This window comes from Bubalus kerabau, chromosome 1 (assembly GCF_029407905.1).
Source record: "Bubalus kerabau isolate K-KA32 ecotype Philippines breed swamp buffalo chromosome 1, PCC_UOA_SB_1v2, whole genome shotgun sequence".
Lineage (NCBI taxonomy): Eukaryota > Metazoa > Chordata > Mammalia > Artiodactyla > Bovidae > Bubalus > Bubalus kerabau.
In genome coordinates this window covers 78,548,828-78,564,562 of record NC_073624.1, presented here as the reverse complement: position 1 = coordinate 78,564,562, position 15,735 = coordinate 78,548,828, and the positions used below count along the sequence as shown (strand labels likewise).

Genomic DNA, 15,735 nt, shown 5'->3' with positions numbered 1-15,735 from the left:
GGGAGGGGGCAGCATTTTGAGCGTCGGAAAGACTGCCCGTCACACTGGAGAGGCGGGGCCTTGACTGGGGCCTTGCTTTCTGCGTGGGCACCTACTAGAAAACAGGAAGGGCGGGGCTGGACATCTTGCCTGCGGCCCAGAAGTTTGAGAGTAGAACCCGCAAAGATAGGAAAGAAGTTGCGCTGTGGGGTGTTGCCATAGCAACGGAGTTTTTTTCTCGCAGGTTTTCTTCTAAATTTAACCTTTAAAAAAATGTTGCCTTAAAGTACTGCATATACAGAATTTAAAGCGATATATATTAATGTAATAGGGGCCGGACAGGCATGTGGCTGTTACCATAGGTCTCTCTCTCCCCTCATCCTCTGTATAAATGGAACCTGAATTAGGACTGAGGGAAGATGGTCTTTTGAGACACTAGTCTGTCATCTTCTTGGTCTGCTAGCTTCCCAAGTAAAGTCATTATTCTTTGCCTGAACAACTCATCTCCTGATTTATTGGCCTGTTGTGCAGCAAACAGCCCCTCCAGTGTTCTTGCCTGGAGAATCCCAGGGACGGGGGAGCCTGGTGGGCTGCCATCTATGAGGTCGTACAGAGTCGGACACGACTGAAGCAACTTAGCAGCAGCAGCAGCAGCAAACAGAGTAAACCTGGGCTTGGTAAATTTTGGCAGTGCCAGTCAGGAACCTTTGTTGTCAGCTGGCTCCAGTTTGGGAATTTTTAGGTTAAGCCCTAGCAGCTTCCTAAACCACTCTTCCTGAGGATCTTGCCTTCAAAATTCCCTGAAGTATTACCAGCTGCCCCTGCGCTTGGCAGTTGGAGGAAAGAATCCACATTTGGGAAAGGGCTTCTCAGGTGGCACTAGTGGTAAAGAACCCACCCGCTAATAACCACAGACCTAAGAGTCGCGGGTTCGATCCCTGGGTCGAGAAGCTATCCTGGAAAAGGAAATGGCATCCCACTCCAGTATTCTTGCCTGGAAAATCCCATGGACAGAGGAGCCTGGCAGGCTACAGTCCATGGGGTCGCGAAGAGTCGGACACGACTGAGCAACTGAGCACACACAAGCTCCATATAGTAAGTTGTAAGTTGCTTGCTGTATAAAACTGGGAACATTCCCTACTGTCAATTTGGGCTTTTCCCTTAAGGGAAAAGCCATTTTGTTTTGCATGCGATTGGGGTACCCTGTTGCAGAGGGGAATTGTTGGACTCATAGATTTGTGAACCAGTTTGTTTGCATTCATTCATGATGGAATCCGTTTGTACTTTTGGTATTGAAATTTGCTTGTGCTTTTTTGCTTTGTTGTTCTTGAACTTATAAACATGGGAAATACTCTCTCCCTCAGGAAATCCATTTGGGGCATATCATAAATAAACGTACGAAATATAGCTGTGGGCATGTAACTAAGAAAGAGATGATATTCTATTGTAGTAGTGTGTGGTCCCATTATATGTTAGGATCAGGTGAGTGATGGCCCTTGAATGGCTCACTTAATTATTATAAAATCTTGCAATTGTAGTTGTTATGTGAAAGAGCAGGTAAAAATGAAGAGATTCCATATGTAGAAGCATTTATGCTTTTGAATCAGGAGGACAAGGCGTCAGATGGCTGCTGCTTTATTGTACTCCAGTCTAAAAGGAAAACCAAGTGAAAAACCTATTCTATAAGACAGAGAAAATGAGAGTGAGAATATGTTATTTCAAAACTTAAAACCCCCTCCAGCCAACCCATCTCTCCCACTGGCCAAGCAGGCTATACCAACACAGCCCATGTCACCAGCATATTCACCTGCTCCTGTTTCCCCTGCTTATGGGGATAAATTAGAAGTTTCTACCTTAAGCCCTGGAACACAGGACCAACCATGGTTTGGTCTAAGACCTTACAGGAAGTCACTTTTGGAGCAGGGCAGTTTCCCTTGTGCTGACATCCTGTACGAGGCCTTAATGCAAATGACCAACCAGTTGGGTTTCTATGGATGCACAATCCAGTCTCAACTTCAGATTTGTTTAATTGGAAAAACCATAACCCTACTTACTGAAAGACTGCCCCCCCACCATGTGACTGAACTTTTCCCTTCTGTCTTTGCCACTCACCATCCCTCTTGGGCAGATATTTACATTCCTGAATAAGATGCTTTCTGGGGATGAGAGGAGGATGGTCATTGACACTAGGGAGGAAGCACACCAGCATCATCTAGCAGATTCCCAGATGTAACTGCAGAAAAGCAAATCTGGCAGCTCCTATTGCTGAGCCTGACTAGGATCCTAATAATGGAGATATGCAACCACACCTGCAGCATTGTAGGAAGTGTACCTTAGCGGGTCTTTGAAAGGGAGTATCTAGGCAAAGGAGCTTAAACAAAATTCAGGAGATACACCAAAAATCCAGTGAGGATCCATCCATGTTTTTTAGAAAGAATTTATCAAGCTTATAGACACTCACTGAGGCAGAACCCAAGGGCTCCAGAAATAAGAGAATGCTAGATATGACATTTGTTGGGCAAAGCACCCCAGATATAAGAAGAAAACTACTGAAGTTAGATGGTACATTGGAATGAACCCTTCTTAATTGGTAGATGTTGCTTTTAAAGTGTTCAACAATAGGGCACAACAGCAGAAGCAAGAGAATGCAGGATGGAATGCTACTTTTTTGACAGCAGCATTGGATTCCTGGAAGGCCAGTAACCCAAAGAGAGGTGAGCCACCATCAGGGAAGAAACAGTGCACTTACTGTAAGGAGGAAGAACATTGGGGAAAAGATTGCACCAGGCTAATAAGCAGGAAAGCAATAAAAGAAATTGTGGGCTGATGGCACCCCAGGGAAGGCCAAAACACACATGGCCAATGCAAGTCCATGGCCAGTACAAGTCCTGGTAAAAAGGGACTCTGGGATACCTAATCTAAAATAATACCCTCTGAGACAAGTGGCCCAAAAGGGAATTCAGCGAGTTCTCAAAAAGTTTTTGAAAACAGGACTGATTAAACCTTCCAGGTTCCCAAATAACATACCTTTCCTCCTGGTCAAAAAGCCAAATTGAGCAAAGTATTGCTTTGTCCAAGACTTGAGGGCTGTTAATGAAATAATCCAAGATTTGCACCCTGTAGTACCTAACCTATACACCCTGCTTACAACAATTCCAGGAGAATACAGCTGGTTCTGTTTTGGACTTGTAAGATGCTTTTTTGTTTTGCAATCCTATTACAGGAGAATCACAGCAGCTGTTTGCTTTTGACCTAGAACTCAGGGCAGGACCCAAAAACACAGGTAGTCCAACAATATTGTTGGACAGTCCTGCCTTACAGATTTAAGATTTCTCCTGCCTTGTTTGGAAAAATGCTAGCTAGGGAAACTTCATGTTGGATGAAGGACTCTTATTCCAATATGTGGATGATTTGCTCATAGGAAGCCCTGCATATAATAAGTTGTCTACAAAATACCGTAAGAACCCTGAATTATCTGGAATTGTGGATATAAGTTTTCCCAGAAAAAGGCCCAAGTATGTAAGCAACAATTCACATACCTAGGTTTTGTCCTTTCCCAAGGACAGTGAAGTCTTTTGCCTGATAGAAAACAGGCAATTGCAGGGCAAGACTCACGGACAGCTGAGAAGGTTTCTGGGAATGGCAGGAGTCTGTCAGATTTGAATACCTAACTTTGGACTTGTAGTAAAACCCTTCTTTGAGGCTTTAAAGGGACAGGATTTTGAGCCCCTACTTGGATTACATGGTGCCGAAAAGCCTTTGAAACAATGAAAACAAAGCGTGTCTCAGCCTTGGGTTTGGGACTACCAGACTTAAAGAAACCTTTCAAATTGTATGTCCATGAGAGACAAAGCACAAGTCTCAGGGTGTTCATTCAAACTCTGGGGAATATCCCTCTATCCATTGCCATGATAGCATCACTTCTCCCACAGATTGATTTGTCAAAATACCAATCAATGTATTCAGAAAAGGACAAGGAGAGGGCCAAAGAGCAGGAGTTCACTCTTGATCATACCTCATCTGGCTGGAAATGTCATGCACAAGGAATTATTTTGACTCCTGAGGCCCTCTTGGATACTGTGCTGCAGTGCATTCATAATAATAAGCATTATGGGAGAGATGCCTCCTTACAATGGATTCAAAAATCAAAAATACATAATGAGGCGTAACCTACAAAGGACCATCCAGCAATCACTCAAAATCGCATGATTTGTGCTAAAAATAACCCAAAGACTGCTGTCAGACCTCCCCAGACGGGAACCCAACACAGAGGAACCTGCCCCACTGAGATCTGGCAAACTTGACTCAAATACCTCAAACTGTAGGCAATTTTAAATACCTGCTAGTATATGTGGATACTTTTTCAGGACGGGTAGAGGGACAGAAAAAGCTTCTAAAGTGGTTAAGGCCTTCTGATGGAAATTATCCCCTGATTTGGACTGCCTAACTCCCTTCAATGTGATGATGGGTCTGCTTTTGTCTTTAGCATAACCCAACCAGTGTCTTCAGTTCACTTGCTCAGTCATGTCTAACTCTTTGCAACCCCATGAACTGCAGCATGCCAGGTCTCCCTGTCCATCACCAACTAACGGAGGCCACCCAAACCCATGTCCATTGAGTCAGTGATGCCATCCAGCCATCTCATCCTCTGTCATCCTCTTCTCCTCCTGCCCTCAATCTTTCCCAGCACCAGGGTCTTTTCAAATGAGTCAGCTCTTTGCATCAGGTGGCCAAAGTATTGGAGTTTCAGCTTCAACATCAGTCCTACCAATGAACACCCAGGACTGATCTCCTTTAGGATGGACTGGTTGGATCTCCTTGCAGTCCATGGGACTCTCAAGAGTCTTCTCCAACACCACAGTTCAAAAGCATCAATTCTTCTGCACTCAGCTTTCTTTATAGTCCAACTCTCACATCATACATGACCACTGGAAAAACCATAGCCTTGACTAGACAGACCTTTGTTCGCAAAGTAATGTCTCTACTTTTTAATATGCTGTCTGGGTTGGTCATAACTTTCCTTCCAAGGAGTAAGCGTCTTTTAATTTCATGGCTGCAGTCACCATCTGCAGTGATTTTGGAGCCCAGAAAAATAAAGTCAGCCACTGTTTCCCCATCTATTTGCCATGAAGTGATGGGACCGGATGCCATGATCTGTTTTCTGAATGTTGAGCTTTAAGCCAACTTTTTCACTCTCCTCTTTCACTAAAGAGGCTCTTTAGTTCTTCTTCACTTTCTGCCATAAGGGTGGTGTCATCTGCATATCTGAGGTTATTGGTATTTCTCCGGCAATCTTGATTCCAGCTTGTGCTTCTTCCAGCCCAGCGTTTCTCATGATGTACTCTGCATATAAATTAAATAAGCAGGGTGACAATATACAGCCTTGACGTACTCCTTTTCCTATTTGGAACCAGTGTGTTGTTCCATGTTCTAACTGTTGCTTCCTGACCTGCATGCAGGTTTCTCAAGAGGCAGGTCAATTTTCCACAATTTATTGTGATCCACACAGTCAAAGGCTTTGGCATAGTCAATAGAGCAGAAATAGATGTCTGAAGAACTGCAAGTTAACTAGAAGCTACATTCACCCTGGAGACCACAATTTATAGGAAAACCCAAGAAAATGAATTATACATTAAAAAGGAACATTGCTAAAATATGTTGAGACCAACTTAACTTGGGATATAGCCTTGCCAGTTGCCCTTATATGGATCAGAACGGCTCCCAGAAGCAGGCTTAAATTAAGCGCCTTCGAAATATTGTATAGTAGGCCATTTCAGGTGTCTGCCCAGGCATAAGAATCTATAAATGCTTTGAAAGATCTAGCAGTTGCCAATTATGTTAAAACTCTGGGCACTGTACTACTACTGTTCATGAGTTTGCTTCCAGCAGGTCTGCCTATCCAGCTGCGATAGCCTTACATCCTTTCTAGGCTGGAGACCGAGTCCTCCTTAAAACCTGGAGAGTACAGGGGCCTGAATACCAGCTGATGGCGAAGTGGACAGGACCACAAGTGATCTTACCTAGCAGGCACTCACCTGTCAAGTTAGCTGCAGTAAAGCTGTGAACTCATCACACTCAGGTTAAAGCAGCCCCACTGTCATCAGAAAATGACCCAACTCCTAAGAGACCTTGAGAGCAGTGGATTTGTGAACACTTAGAAGATTTAAAGTTGCTCTTCAAAAAGGGTAAGTACTGAGCTTAAAATTTTCATTGTAGAAGGAATCTTATCAGATTCAAATAATTGGTAGTTTCAGAAAAAGAATTGTATCACTTACTAAAAATTTTAAGGAATATTCCCAACCTGAAACTCATCAATTCCATTTCACAATCACCCCCTCATCTCCCCCATTCGGCAGGAAGCAGCAAGAAAGATCATTGCCCCCTTTTCCGCACAAGATTATGGAATGGACATTTGACAGTAGGGAATTGTAACGGGGCAGGGCAGGGGCTGGGCTGTTAGAGCAACTGGTCTTGCTCTGCCACTGGCGTCGCAGCACACACCGTCCCCTCCCTCTGTATTAAAAAAAGCCTGAATTTGGATTCAGGGAAGATGGGTTTTTTGAGACACTCGTCTGTCTTCTCCTTGATCTGCTAGCTTTCCAATTAAAGTCATTATTCCTGCCCCAACAGCCTCATTACCAGATTCACTGGCCTGCAAGCAGAGCAAGCTTAGGCTCTGTAACTAATAATGGAAAAATGTAATTCATCATCAGCATTGATTCCTCTCCCCAGAAGCAACCACTTTCAACTTCTTGAGGTTTTTAAAAAATTTACCATCATCTTTCTAAATAATATTTTATTGCTATTTTAAACATTATTGAGTAAGATGAAGACCTACATTTCTTTTATTAAATTATAAAATGCTGTTTTTTTTTTAATTAGTTTCGGCCACGCTGGGTCTTCATTGCTGTGTGCAAGGACTACTCCCTGGTTGCAGTGCACAGGCTTCTCATTGCCATGGCTCCTCTTGTTGCAGAGCATGGACTATAGAACTCACTGGCTCAGTAGTAGTTGCTCCCCAGCATGTGAAATATTCCTGGACTAGGAATCGAACTCACGTCCCCAGCAATGGCAGGCAGATTAACCACTGGATCACCATGGAAGTCCAAATGCTGTTTTTATTTGGATGGTCCGGGACGAGGTCTTGTGAGCTCTGATGGAGACATTTATTTTGTCCTGCTTGCTCACTTTCAGGAGGTTTTGCCTTTCACTCATTCCCCACTCCACACAACACACAGCTGTAGAGATGACTAACATCCTTTTACATAATGGCTTGGTAGAGAGCAAAATCAATCCCAAATATTCCCATTTATTAAGAATAATTTTATACTTTTTCTAAGTTGACCCCATAGGACATTTAAAACAAAATTTTTGTGCTTAAAAATAATGTTTGGCTTTGCATCTGATACCTTTTTCTCCCTTTGGCTGATCTCTTATCAAGTTCTTGTATTTTGGTAATTGTTAACATTGATAGCTGCTTTCAATTTTTAATCTTTTGTACCTTTGCGATGCATGCTAAGAGGGTTAGTTTACCCCAGGGATTGAGAAACCATTGGGAGCCAGATCCAACCTGCCACCTGATTTTATATGACCAGAGAGTTAAGAATGGTTTTTTTACATTTTTAAATGATTAGAAACATAAAAACTGTTGTGATGCATTAAAATTATTTGAAATTTATATTTTTATTTCCATAAAGCTTGGCTGTAACACAATCAAATTCATTTTATACTGAACAACACAAAACAGTCATACAATGGAAAGAGTAGCTGTGACAAACTGTGTAGCCCATAAAGCCTAAAACATTTGCTATCTAATGTTTTACAGAAAAAGGCTGGTGATCCCAGTTTACACTCTTTCCAAGGTCCATCATGAAAAGGGATGTTCAGATTGGACAAATTATTTTAAATCGACCAAGAGTTTATGTTCTTTGTGGGAAAGTTTGCTCTTCTTTCAGGAAACGCACCTCAACCAGATTTCAAATCACACACTGGAATGAGAAGAATTACAAGAAGGTAAGATACCTGCACAGTATTGAAAACAGCTGTTTTTATTACTGGCAAAACCACATTATGTGGAAATAGATTATGATGTCCTCTGGCAGGCAAGCATGAGACTATGGGTGATGGAGAACCCAGGGCTCCTTCCCTGCTGGTCTCTGGAGGGGGCACTGGGGAGGAGAAACAGTCAGGGCTTTTGGATGGGGACTAGGAGGCAGGCTTTGCCACCTGTGGAGTGGAGGCCAGAGCCAGCCAGAAGCAGCCCCTACATGGGGACTCCCAGCAATTTGTCCTTTCTCCAGTGCACGTGTTTCTTACTTTTCCTCCTTTACTGTGTTATTTGGTGTCACCCTGTACCTCCAGGGGCTGAACACTCAAGTTTCACGAACCAGGCTGCATAGGTTTGGGTTTCAACCCTTCCATATATTAGTTTTGTAATTTGGGGTGGGTTCCATATGCCTGCCTACTCTGATCTATAGCAATGTGAGAATAACATGATTTGTTGCTTTAAGCCACTCAGTTTTAAGGTGGCTTGTTGCAGAGCAGCAGATAACCTCAAAACTCCTTTAAAAATACCTTTGAAAAAGCATTTATCCAGTTTTACCTCCATTTTAGTCTCCCTCCATTATTAAAATGTCATGTCCTCTACTGTATCCTCCATGTTGATGTCAGAGTCATTTTTATAAAATGTTGTTTCTCCAGTGTTTAAAATCCTTCAAATTCTCTCACCTGACTTAGAATAAAACAAAAACTCTTGCATTCTAAATCTATGGGATGTCTCTAATTTCTCCCTTCTCTATGCCCACAAACCTGCCTTTGCGCTCTATGCTCCAAGCAAATGGAATCTTTGCCATCACTGAACACTGTGATCTTTCTATACTTCTGTGCCTTTGCACTGGGTATTTCTTCTCCCTAAGATATCCTTGGGGAAGGAAATGGCAACCCACTTCAGTATCCTTGCCTGGACAATCCCATGAACAGAAGACCCTGGTGGGCTGTGCAGTCCATGGGGTCGCGAAGAGTCGGACATGACTCAGCGACTAATGCACACACACGATATCCTCTCCATCCTGCCCTAATCCATAAAAACTCTCATCAAACACCTCAGGGATTACCTTCTTCAAAATTTTCTTAAAAACCTTCATTCTCAGGCTGAGTTAGATGCCTTTCCTTTGTACGTGGCCTTTATCACAAATTAAGAATTGGAGTAATTCTTTTTTCAATTCTCCTAAGGTATATAGCTAGTATTATTCTAGACGTATCAGAGAGATTGTAATCTTTTATATATAATTTATATCTTAGGGTTTATTTCTCTGGGGAGAGGAAGGGCACTGCCCCCAGTTAGAATGGCTGTTCTAAACTACAGATTCTTTTGAGAACAAGAATTAACTATCTTCATTACTAACAGAGGGCCTAGTTTGTGCTTATTCATTAAACAAGAACATGTAAATTGTTATTATCTTCAAAGGAACTCAAAGGAAAAATACAGAAATAATCCAAAAAAGTTTTTAATTTCTGAAAATACCCAAGATACCTAAGTAAGATGTGGTCTCTGTCACATCTTAAACTGATCTGTGTGTTCCACAGTGTCTGGTACATAGTAAGCTCCTGATCATTTGTGGACTTGTCTATTCCCTTTACTATTTAAATGATCTACATCTTGAGTTGTACCCAGATAGGCTTTTCAGTGCCACTAGGTGACAACAGGTTTGGAATCCCAGCCTAAGAACTAACTACTAGTTTGAATGACCAAGAAGATAAAAGTTCTTGAGAGTCTGGCAAATACTCAAAATTTCATTTCACTCTGAAACATAATCCTTGACCCATTATATGTTCACTTTGAAAATGGAAGTGGTGATATGAGACTAAGAAATAAAACCTCTTATCATAAAGTCTCAAGAAACGTGTGAAGTATAAATACAGTGAAACTTTAAACAGGTATCCAACCAAACTTTTATTGGGGTTTTATTGCAATCTACTTTCGGCAATAAGGGGAAAGTAATCATAAGAACTCTGATCAGATTTTATTAAACAAAGCAGTTTTTCATGAATGCTTAATGTTAGTTGTATAGTCAAGCTCAGCTTCCAGTATCAACTTGAGTACCTCGTCATGGGAATTAATGCCAGAATGACAACAGTAAGGCATTGCAAGATCCTAAATCATCTAAGATGAAACCATATTTTACATATAATTTTTAGGACAGTATATGAATACTCTACAATAAATAAGGATTTAAAAAATGTGTTGCTTAGCCCTTGTTGAACTAAATTCAGTTATTAGCTCATTCTTTATGTACTCCAGTTAATAAAGGCTTGATTGTACTTCCAGAACTCTGACTTTCCCAAAGATAAAAAATTAAAGACAAAAATTAAGCTTAAAAGCAACATTCACACTTGTCTTTAAAAGCATGTTCACATCATATACGAGATAATTTCCTCATGCCTGGAAACATGGTTTATGTGGCAGAAAGTCATATACAAAGCATAACTAGAGGGCAATCCTCCCATCTCCATATCCTCCAAAAAGCCACACTTGGCCTCAGTGTAAAAGTTATATTTTATTGCCATGCTACAAAATGTATGAAGTTGGCACTGACAGGGAGAAATAGAGAACAAGGGTGGGGAGGGCAAAAGATGTTGTTACATATACAACAAGGTTTAATCAACAGTGGTAAATTTTGCCAATATTAAAAATGCAAACCAAAATTTAAAATGCTGATATGAAACAGCATTAAAATACCATTTATGCATAGTACAGTATCACTTATGTCTTATTAGAGAAATATGGAATGTTTAGAAATGAAATTAACCATAAGGGGTAAAATTCATATTTCATGTACAATTTGGCAATGGTAGTCCCACTGTTAGACAATTTTTTTATAAAATACAAAATCAAAAATCTAGTAAGCTACCTTTATACAAAGTTGCTATATTTATGCCTTTATGTAGGAAAAAAACATTTATAATGCAAATTAGGACATACAATAATCTTACAATATTATACAATGTAATGAAAATAAAAACATAACACAAAATTTGTCCTTTATAAAATGTATATTTTGCATTTACTAATGCAAATGTGGCACACTGGTGACTACTGTACTATTAATACCAGTCCGTTTCCATGCTATTATTATCCAATTGTCATAGAATTGCAATTGTAATGATGCTACAAAAGACTTTTTATACCAAAAAAACGAAGTGGGGATGGGGAAGAGGGATGTAAAGAAGAGCAAAGACAGGGTGCTGGTTTGGGCAGTGTATATTATGCTATGGTCATAAAATATTTGTTAGTTTTTCAAGCCAAAAACATTTTCTATACATTCTGTGATTTTGTACCAATGCCTTTATTCAAATTTGGCAAACATCAGGGAAAAGGTAATTTAGTACCATATACCTCACATATCAGAGCTAAGAAAAAGATGCCAATACATTAGTTACTTCTGAATGTTGTCTCTGATGGTATGTCTGTTTCAAGGAGATATACATATATATATATGTATATGTGAATATACATATATATTTATACACATACACACTACACATTGCACAAACACTTGGACATTATGGGTTAGGAACAGCACAAGGGGAAATGGGATGTATTTTTTAGCCTGCTAAAACCTTTACCTTGAGGCAAAAATATGGTGGCACATTATTGGGAAATTATGAAAACATAAGGCCCCTGTCCCATTTTTAATAGAACATTATTGAGGTACATTTTTATATGTTGTGCCACTGATATTTTGGGAGGGGGTGTGATAAACACTAGCTTGACTCATTGAACTGTGGGGTCAACATTAATATCTATAAAAACAAAGACTGCTTGGCAAATTTTCTTAAGTCCCAAATGTGATCTATTCTGGATATACTGAGAAGTGAAAAGCTTTTTGCTGAGTCTTCAAAAGTAAAGTGCATGTCTCATCACTCCACAGCAGCAGTAAATAAAAGGAACTATTTGCCAATCTTCCTGGAGGGAGGGAAGGCACCATAATTTCATTTTTAAAGGAAGATGAACCTGGGAAATAAAATACACTGAGAAAAAAACACATGTAATACCCATATCAGTTTCCAACCCTGGTCTGGGATAAAAGCTGCTATGATCCATACAGATAAAAGAGGATTCCATTAGGGAGAAAACACATGATCAATGATTATATTTCCAAAGCCAGAAAGTGGGATCACATGATCTATCAACAGAACAGAGTATCTAAAACTAGGTCTGTCTCAGAAAATCTGAAACATATGGCCACAATTATATCCCAATAAAATATCTCATTCTAAAATGTACCAAGTAATTGGTACATTCTTCCAGGACAGAGCTTAATGCCCATTACTAGACTACAGCAAAGGACAAGTAGTGTTCTACATTACTTTTTATTAAATAGGGACACAGGGGATTTCCAGAGATATCTAGAAATTAATACCAGTTGTATACATCTTCCCTAATACTCGTAGTACCTAAAAATCAAATTCCTAACAGACAAACTGGTCCCATTTTCAATTTTAAAGCACACAGTATTTAAAGCATAAACAGCAATGGTTATATTATAGTTGCTTAAAAAATATAAAAAGTAATCAGAATCTGGAAGGAAAAATGAAAAGGCTGAGAGAAAGAAAGAAAAAAAAAGTACCCAACCTCCAAAATAAGTAAATAGGTCAGCCCTTTCGTTTGGAGGTTAACGTTCGGTCTTGACTGCTTGTTTCCAAGAAAACCATATGCACTGGTTCCATCATAATTCTTATTCCACATTACAAAGATCATCACATAAATTTGGCACAATTAGCAATCTACTCAGAAGAAAGCATAAATGGAACAATACATGAAAATGGAAGCTGCACACCTATACCACTGTACTCTTTTTAGAGAACAGTGAACACTTTAATAAGCACCAAATTCACAGGAAAAAAAAAAATTCTGCTATGCACATAAACCAATGGCACTGAAAATGATAAAGACACCCTTAATAATTTATTTTCTTTATAATGGTCCCACCACCTACTGTCCTATAATTAGGTCATTTATGGGACAGGTTGGATGCTATATGACTGAAACTTTTTTATGCTAAATTAACCTTAATTACATCTGATAAATCCAGATCATAATCTCAGAAACTTCCTCATATTTAGAGGAAATAGTGACATATTTTGCAAGGTTATACAACCTTCTTTCCACTCTACCTTCTCTTGTTTCTCTAGGATTTGGGAAACTGGAAAATTCTTGACTTTCCAAGAGCTAGACATATGGACTCTATAATCAGTTTATATAAACTTCATTTTCAATCCTAAATTATGACACAATCTCATTGCTGTAAGACTTCCACTGTACCTGCTATGCTGGCAATAATCTTAACACTCTATTAAAATCAAGGGATAATCCAAGATCAGCTGTGAGTGAAAGGACAGTAGAGCTGAGGAGCCATCAGTGGGCGAAGTATAACTGCAGCCCTGTGACTGAGGGGATCACTGCTAAAGTGCTGGAGAGTGCCCACAGAGAAGACACAGTACCTTTAGGGAACTTTGCATGTTAAAAGTACTTCCTTTTTTTCCCCCCTCTCTTCTCAGCTGCTAAAGAGATCGCCTATGGACACAAGTGAAATTTAAAATTGAGAGAATGCTTTTATCAACATGAAAAGTAAACAGCATATAAATAAATACTGGACAAGGGCAACCCTGTTACAGAATAACAGTTAAGTTCCAAATGAACCTTCAAAACCACAATTGGACAAAAATGCAAACTAAACAACAACGAACATATACCAATTTCAAAACTATGTACAAACTCAAACATTTTAAATTGAAAAAGACATGAAGCAACAAAGTTAGACATCCCAAACACCAAAGGAAAAACTGAAGGTAAATGGTAATCTAATGGCACAAATGCCTCCAGAGGACAATGTTACTGTAAATAATCTGTAGGAGAGAAACTTTCAAGAGATCATGGTTCAGATTTTTCAAATGTTTTTGGATAAAGTGACCTGAGACTGATTCTTGAGCCTGTTTATAATTCTGATTAAGATACTTGGGCATGCCCTTCAAATGACATCATGAGATGACGAAACAGAAAATCTCATCTCTTTCTTGCCTTTCAACACACCAACGGCACACCACGTTCATGAATGTAGAACTTTCTAGAAATGCTGAAGGCAAAGGAACTGACTGGTACATAGGAGGTGTGGTACTTCTATTTCCATTACATATGTTTTGGCTCAAGTCAAAAAGCCTACAATTAATGAAATAAAGGATTCCTGATGTTACATGCTGGAGGCCACATACCATGAATAGTGAATCTACAAATAGTACTTTAAAAGCTACAGTTATCTATTAGCAATGCATGTTATCAAGAGGCTCTGTTTTAAATGCCAACCATGACTTACACATGAATGATATACATGAGTTCAGAATCTTGATAAAAATCGACCAGCATGTCACTCACTTCAACTCTCATTTTAAATAGGCACTGTGAAAATGGGAATGCTGCTGTACAGTAATGAGTAGTATATAATGAAATTAGTGTTCTTTTATGAGTACCTGCTCTACATTAATTCCCTTTAAAGAAGCACATGAAATATTCAGAAAAAATTTTTTCTATCAGTCTACAAAAGGAGTTAGTGTTCAGAAATAAAAATGAAGCACTTGCGTCTTCATTTTTTTAAAAAAAAAACTTCACAAAGGTGCAAATAATGTAAATGCTTTCCAGGGCTCACATGGGCAGATCAGTACTATTGTGTCTAGTTTTCCTAGATGTACCATCATCTCGCGGCAGTGCTTTCTGCAAATTGGACATAGCAGCAGTTCTCTCGATGTCTATCACAGCATACAGCTCTGTGCGCCTGGTAGGGGTCTGTGGAAGGGGAGTGGTAGGCGTTTTTGGAGTCTGAGGGTTGTCAGAGTCACTGCCACCTTCCAAGTCAACCTGTATGTAATTGAGCTGCCTGTGTTCTAAACTTGGGCGTCTGATGTCAAAGTTAAAGACTGTCGGCGTACAGTCCCGACGCCTTGAATACTCTATTTTGTGAGCACTTGCCGGCACTGTTACATTCTCTGTATTTACATAGTTATGCATTGGATCTAGATTATTATGGTAGCCATTCAGAGATGGGGTCTTTGGTCCTAAGTTGTCATCTTCATCCCTACTTAGCTTGCGGGCTTCCCAAACAGGAGGCAAAGATGGTAGATTTTCATAGTTTAACAATGCAGTTCTTCTCTGAGCTGAGTTGTTGATATTCTGGGTATCTGAGGTACTGGTGGACGGCAGACGACCTCTCCTGAACCCTGAAGCACTGGGGAGAGATAGGCCATTTAGATTTTCATACACCAGTTTGTTAACAGAGGGCGCATCTCTTCGCTCATCACTGTCATAGCCAGTGTCCCATTCTGTGTTATTTGCACCACTTCCACTGATTTGATCTCTTCCAAGTTGTTCCAGTTTCTCTTTTTCCATTAATTGCTTTTGAACTGGTGTTGGTCCTAAGACAAATTTGACTCCTTCGGGTTCAAGAAGAATCTGAGGGTCCCTGTCCTCAATATTACTTGACTCTTCTTTTGGTGTGTTGCTTTCAGCATTAGAAACTCTCGCCTCCAATGGGACATGCACACTTGTGCGGTTTTTCCGTTCTTCTTGCACACCTGTAGTGTTGACATAGGTATGTACCTAAAACAAAACAGGAAAGTGAGTAGCTTGGTTAAAAGAAAAGAAAAAAGAACAAAAAATCTGCCTGACTATATCAATTAATTAACTTTCTCTTTATGTATATTCTT

General features: G+C 39.8%; 1 protein-coding gene and 1 long non-coding RNA gene across 14 annotated transcripts in view; one reads left to right on the top strand and one right to left on the bottom strand.

Moving 5' to 3' along the window:
* The first annotated feature begins 18 nt into the window (after window positions 1-18).
* On the top strand, window positions 19-13,662 carry LOC129651790 (uncharacterized). Its single transcript, XR_008714310.1, has 4 exons — window positions 19-223; window positions 5,909-6,164; window positions 7,805-7,992; window positions 13,540-13,662. It is a non-coding gene; the product is annotated as an uncharacterized LOC129651790 (long non-coding RNA).
* The window catches only part of FRS2 (fibroblast growth factor receptor substrate 2), a 105,197-nt gene continuing 99,374 nt past the window's right edge, over window positions 9,913-15,735 (bottom strand). For all 13 annotated transcript variants that reach the window (XM_055580307.1, XM_055580311.1, XM_055580318.1 and 10 more), the window contains one exon: window positions 9,913-15,628. In XM_055580307.1, coding sequence (XP_055436282.1) covers window positions 14,678-15,628 — 951 coding nt within the window. In that variant the 3' untranslated portion in view covers window positions 9,913-14,677. The remainder of the gene's footprint in view (window positions 15,629-15,735) is intronic.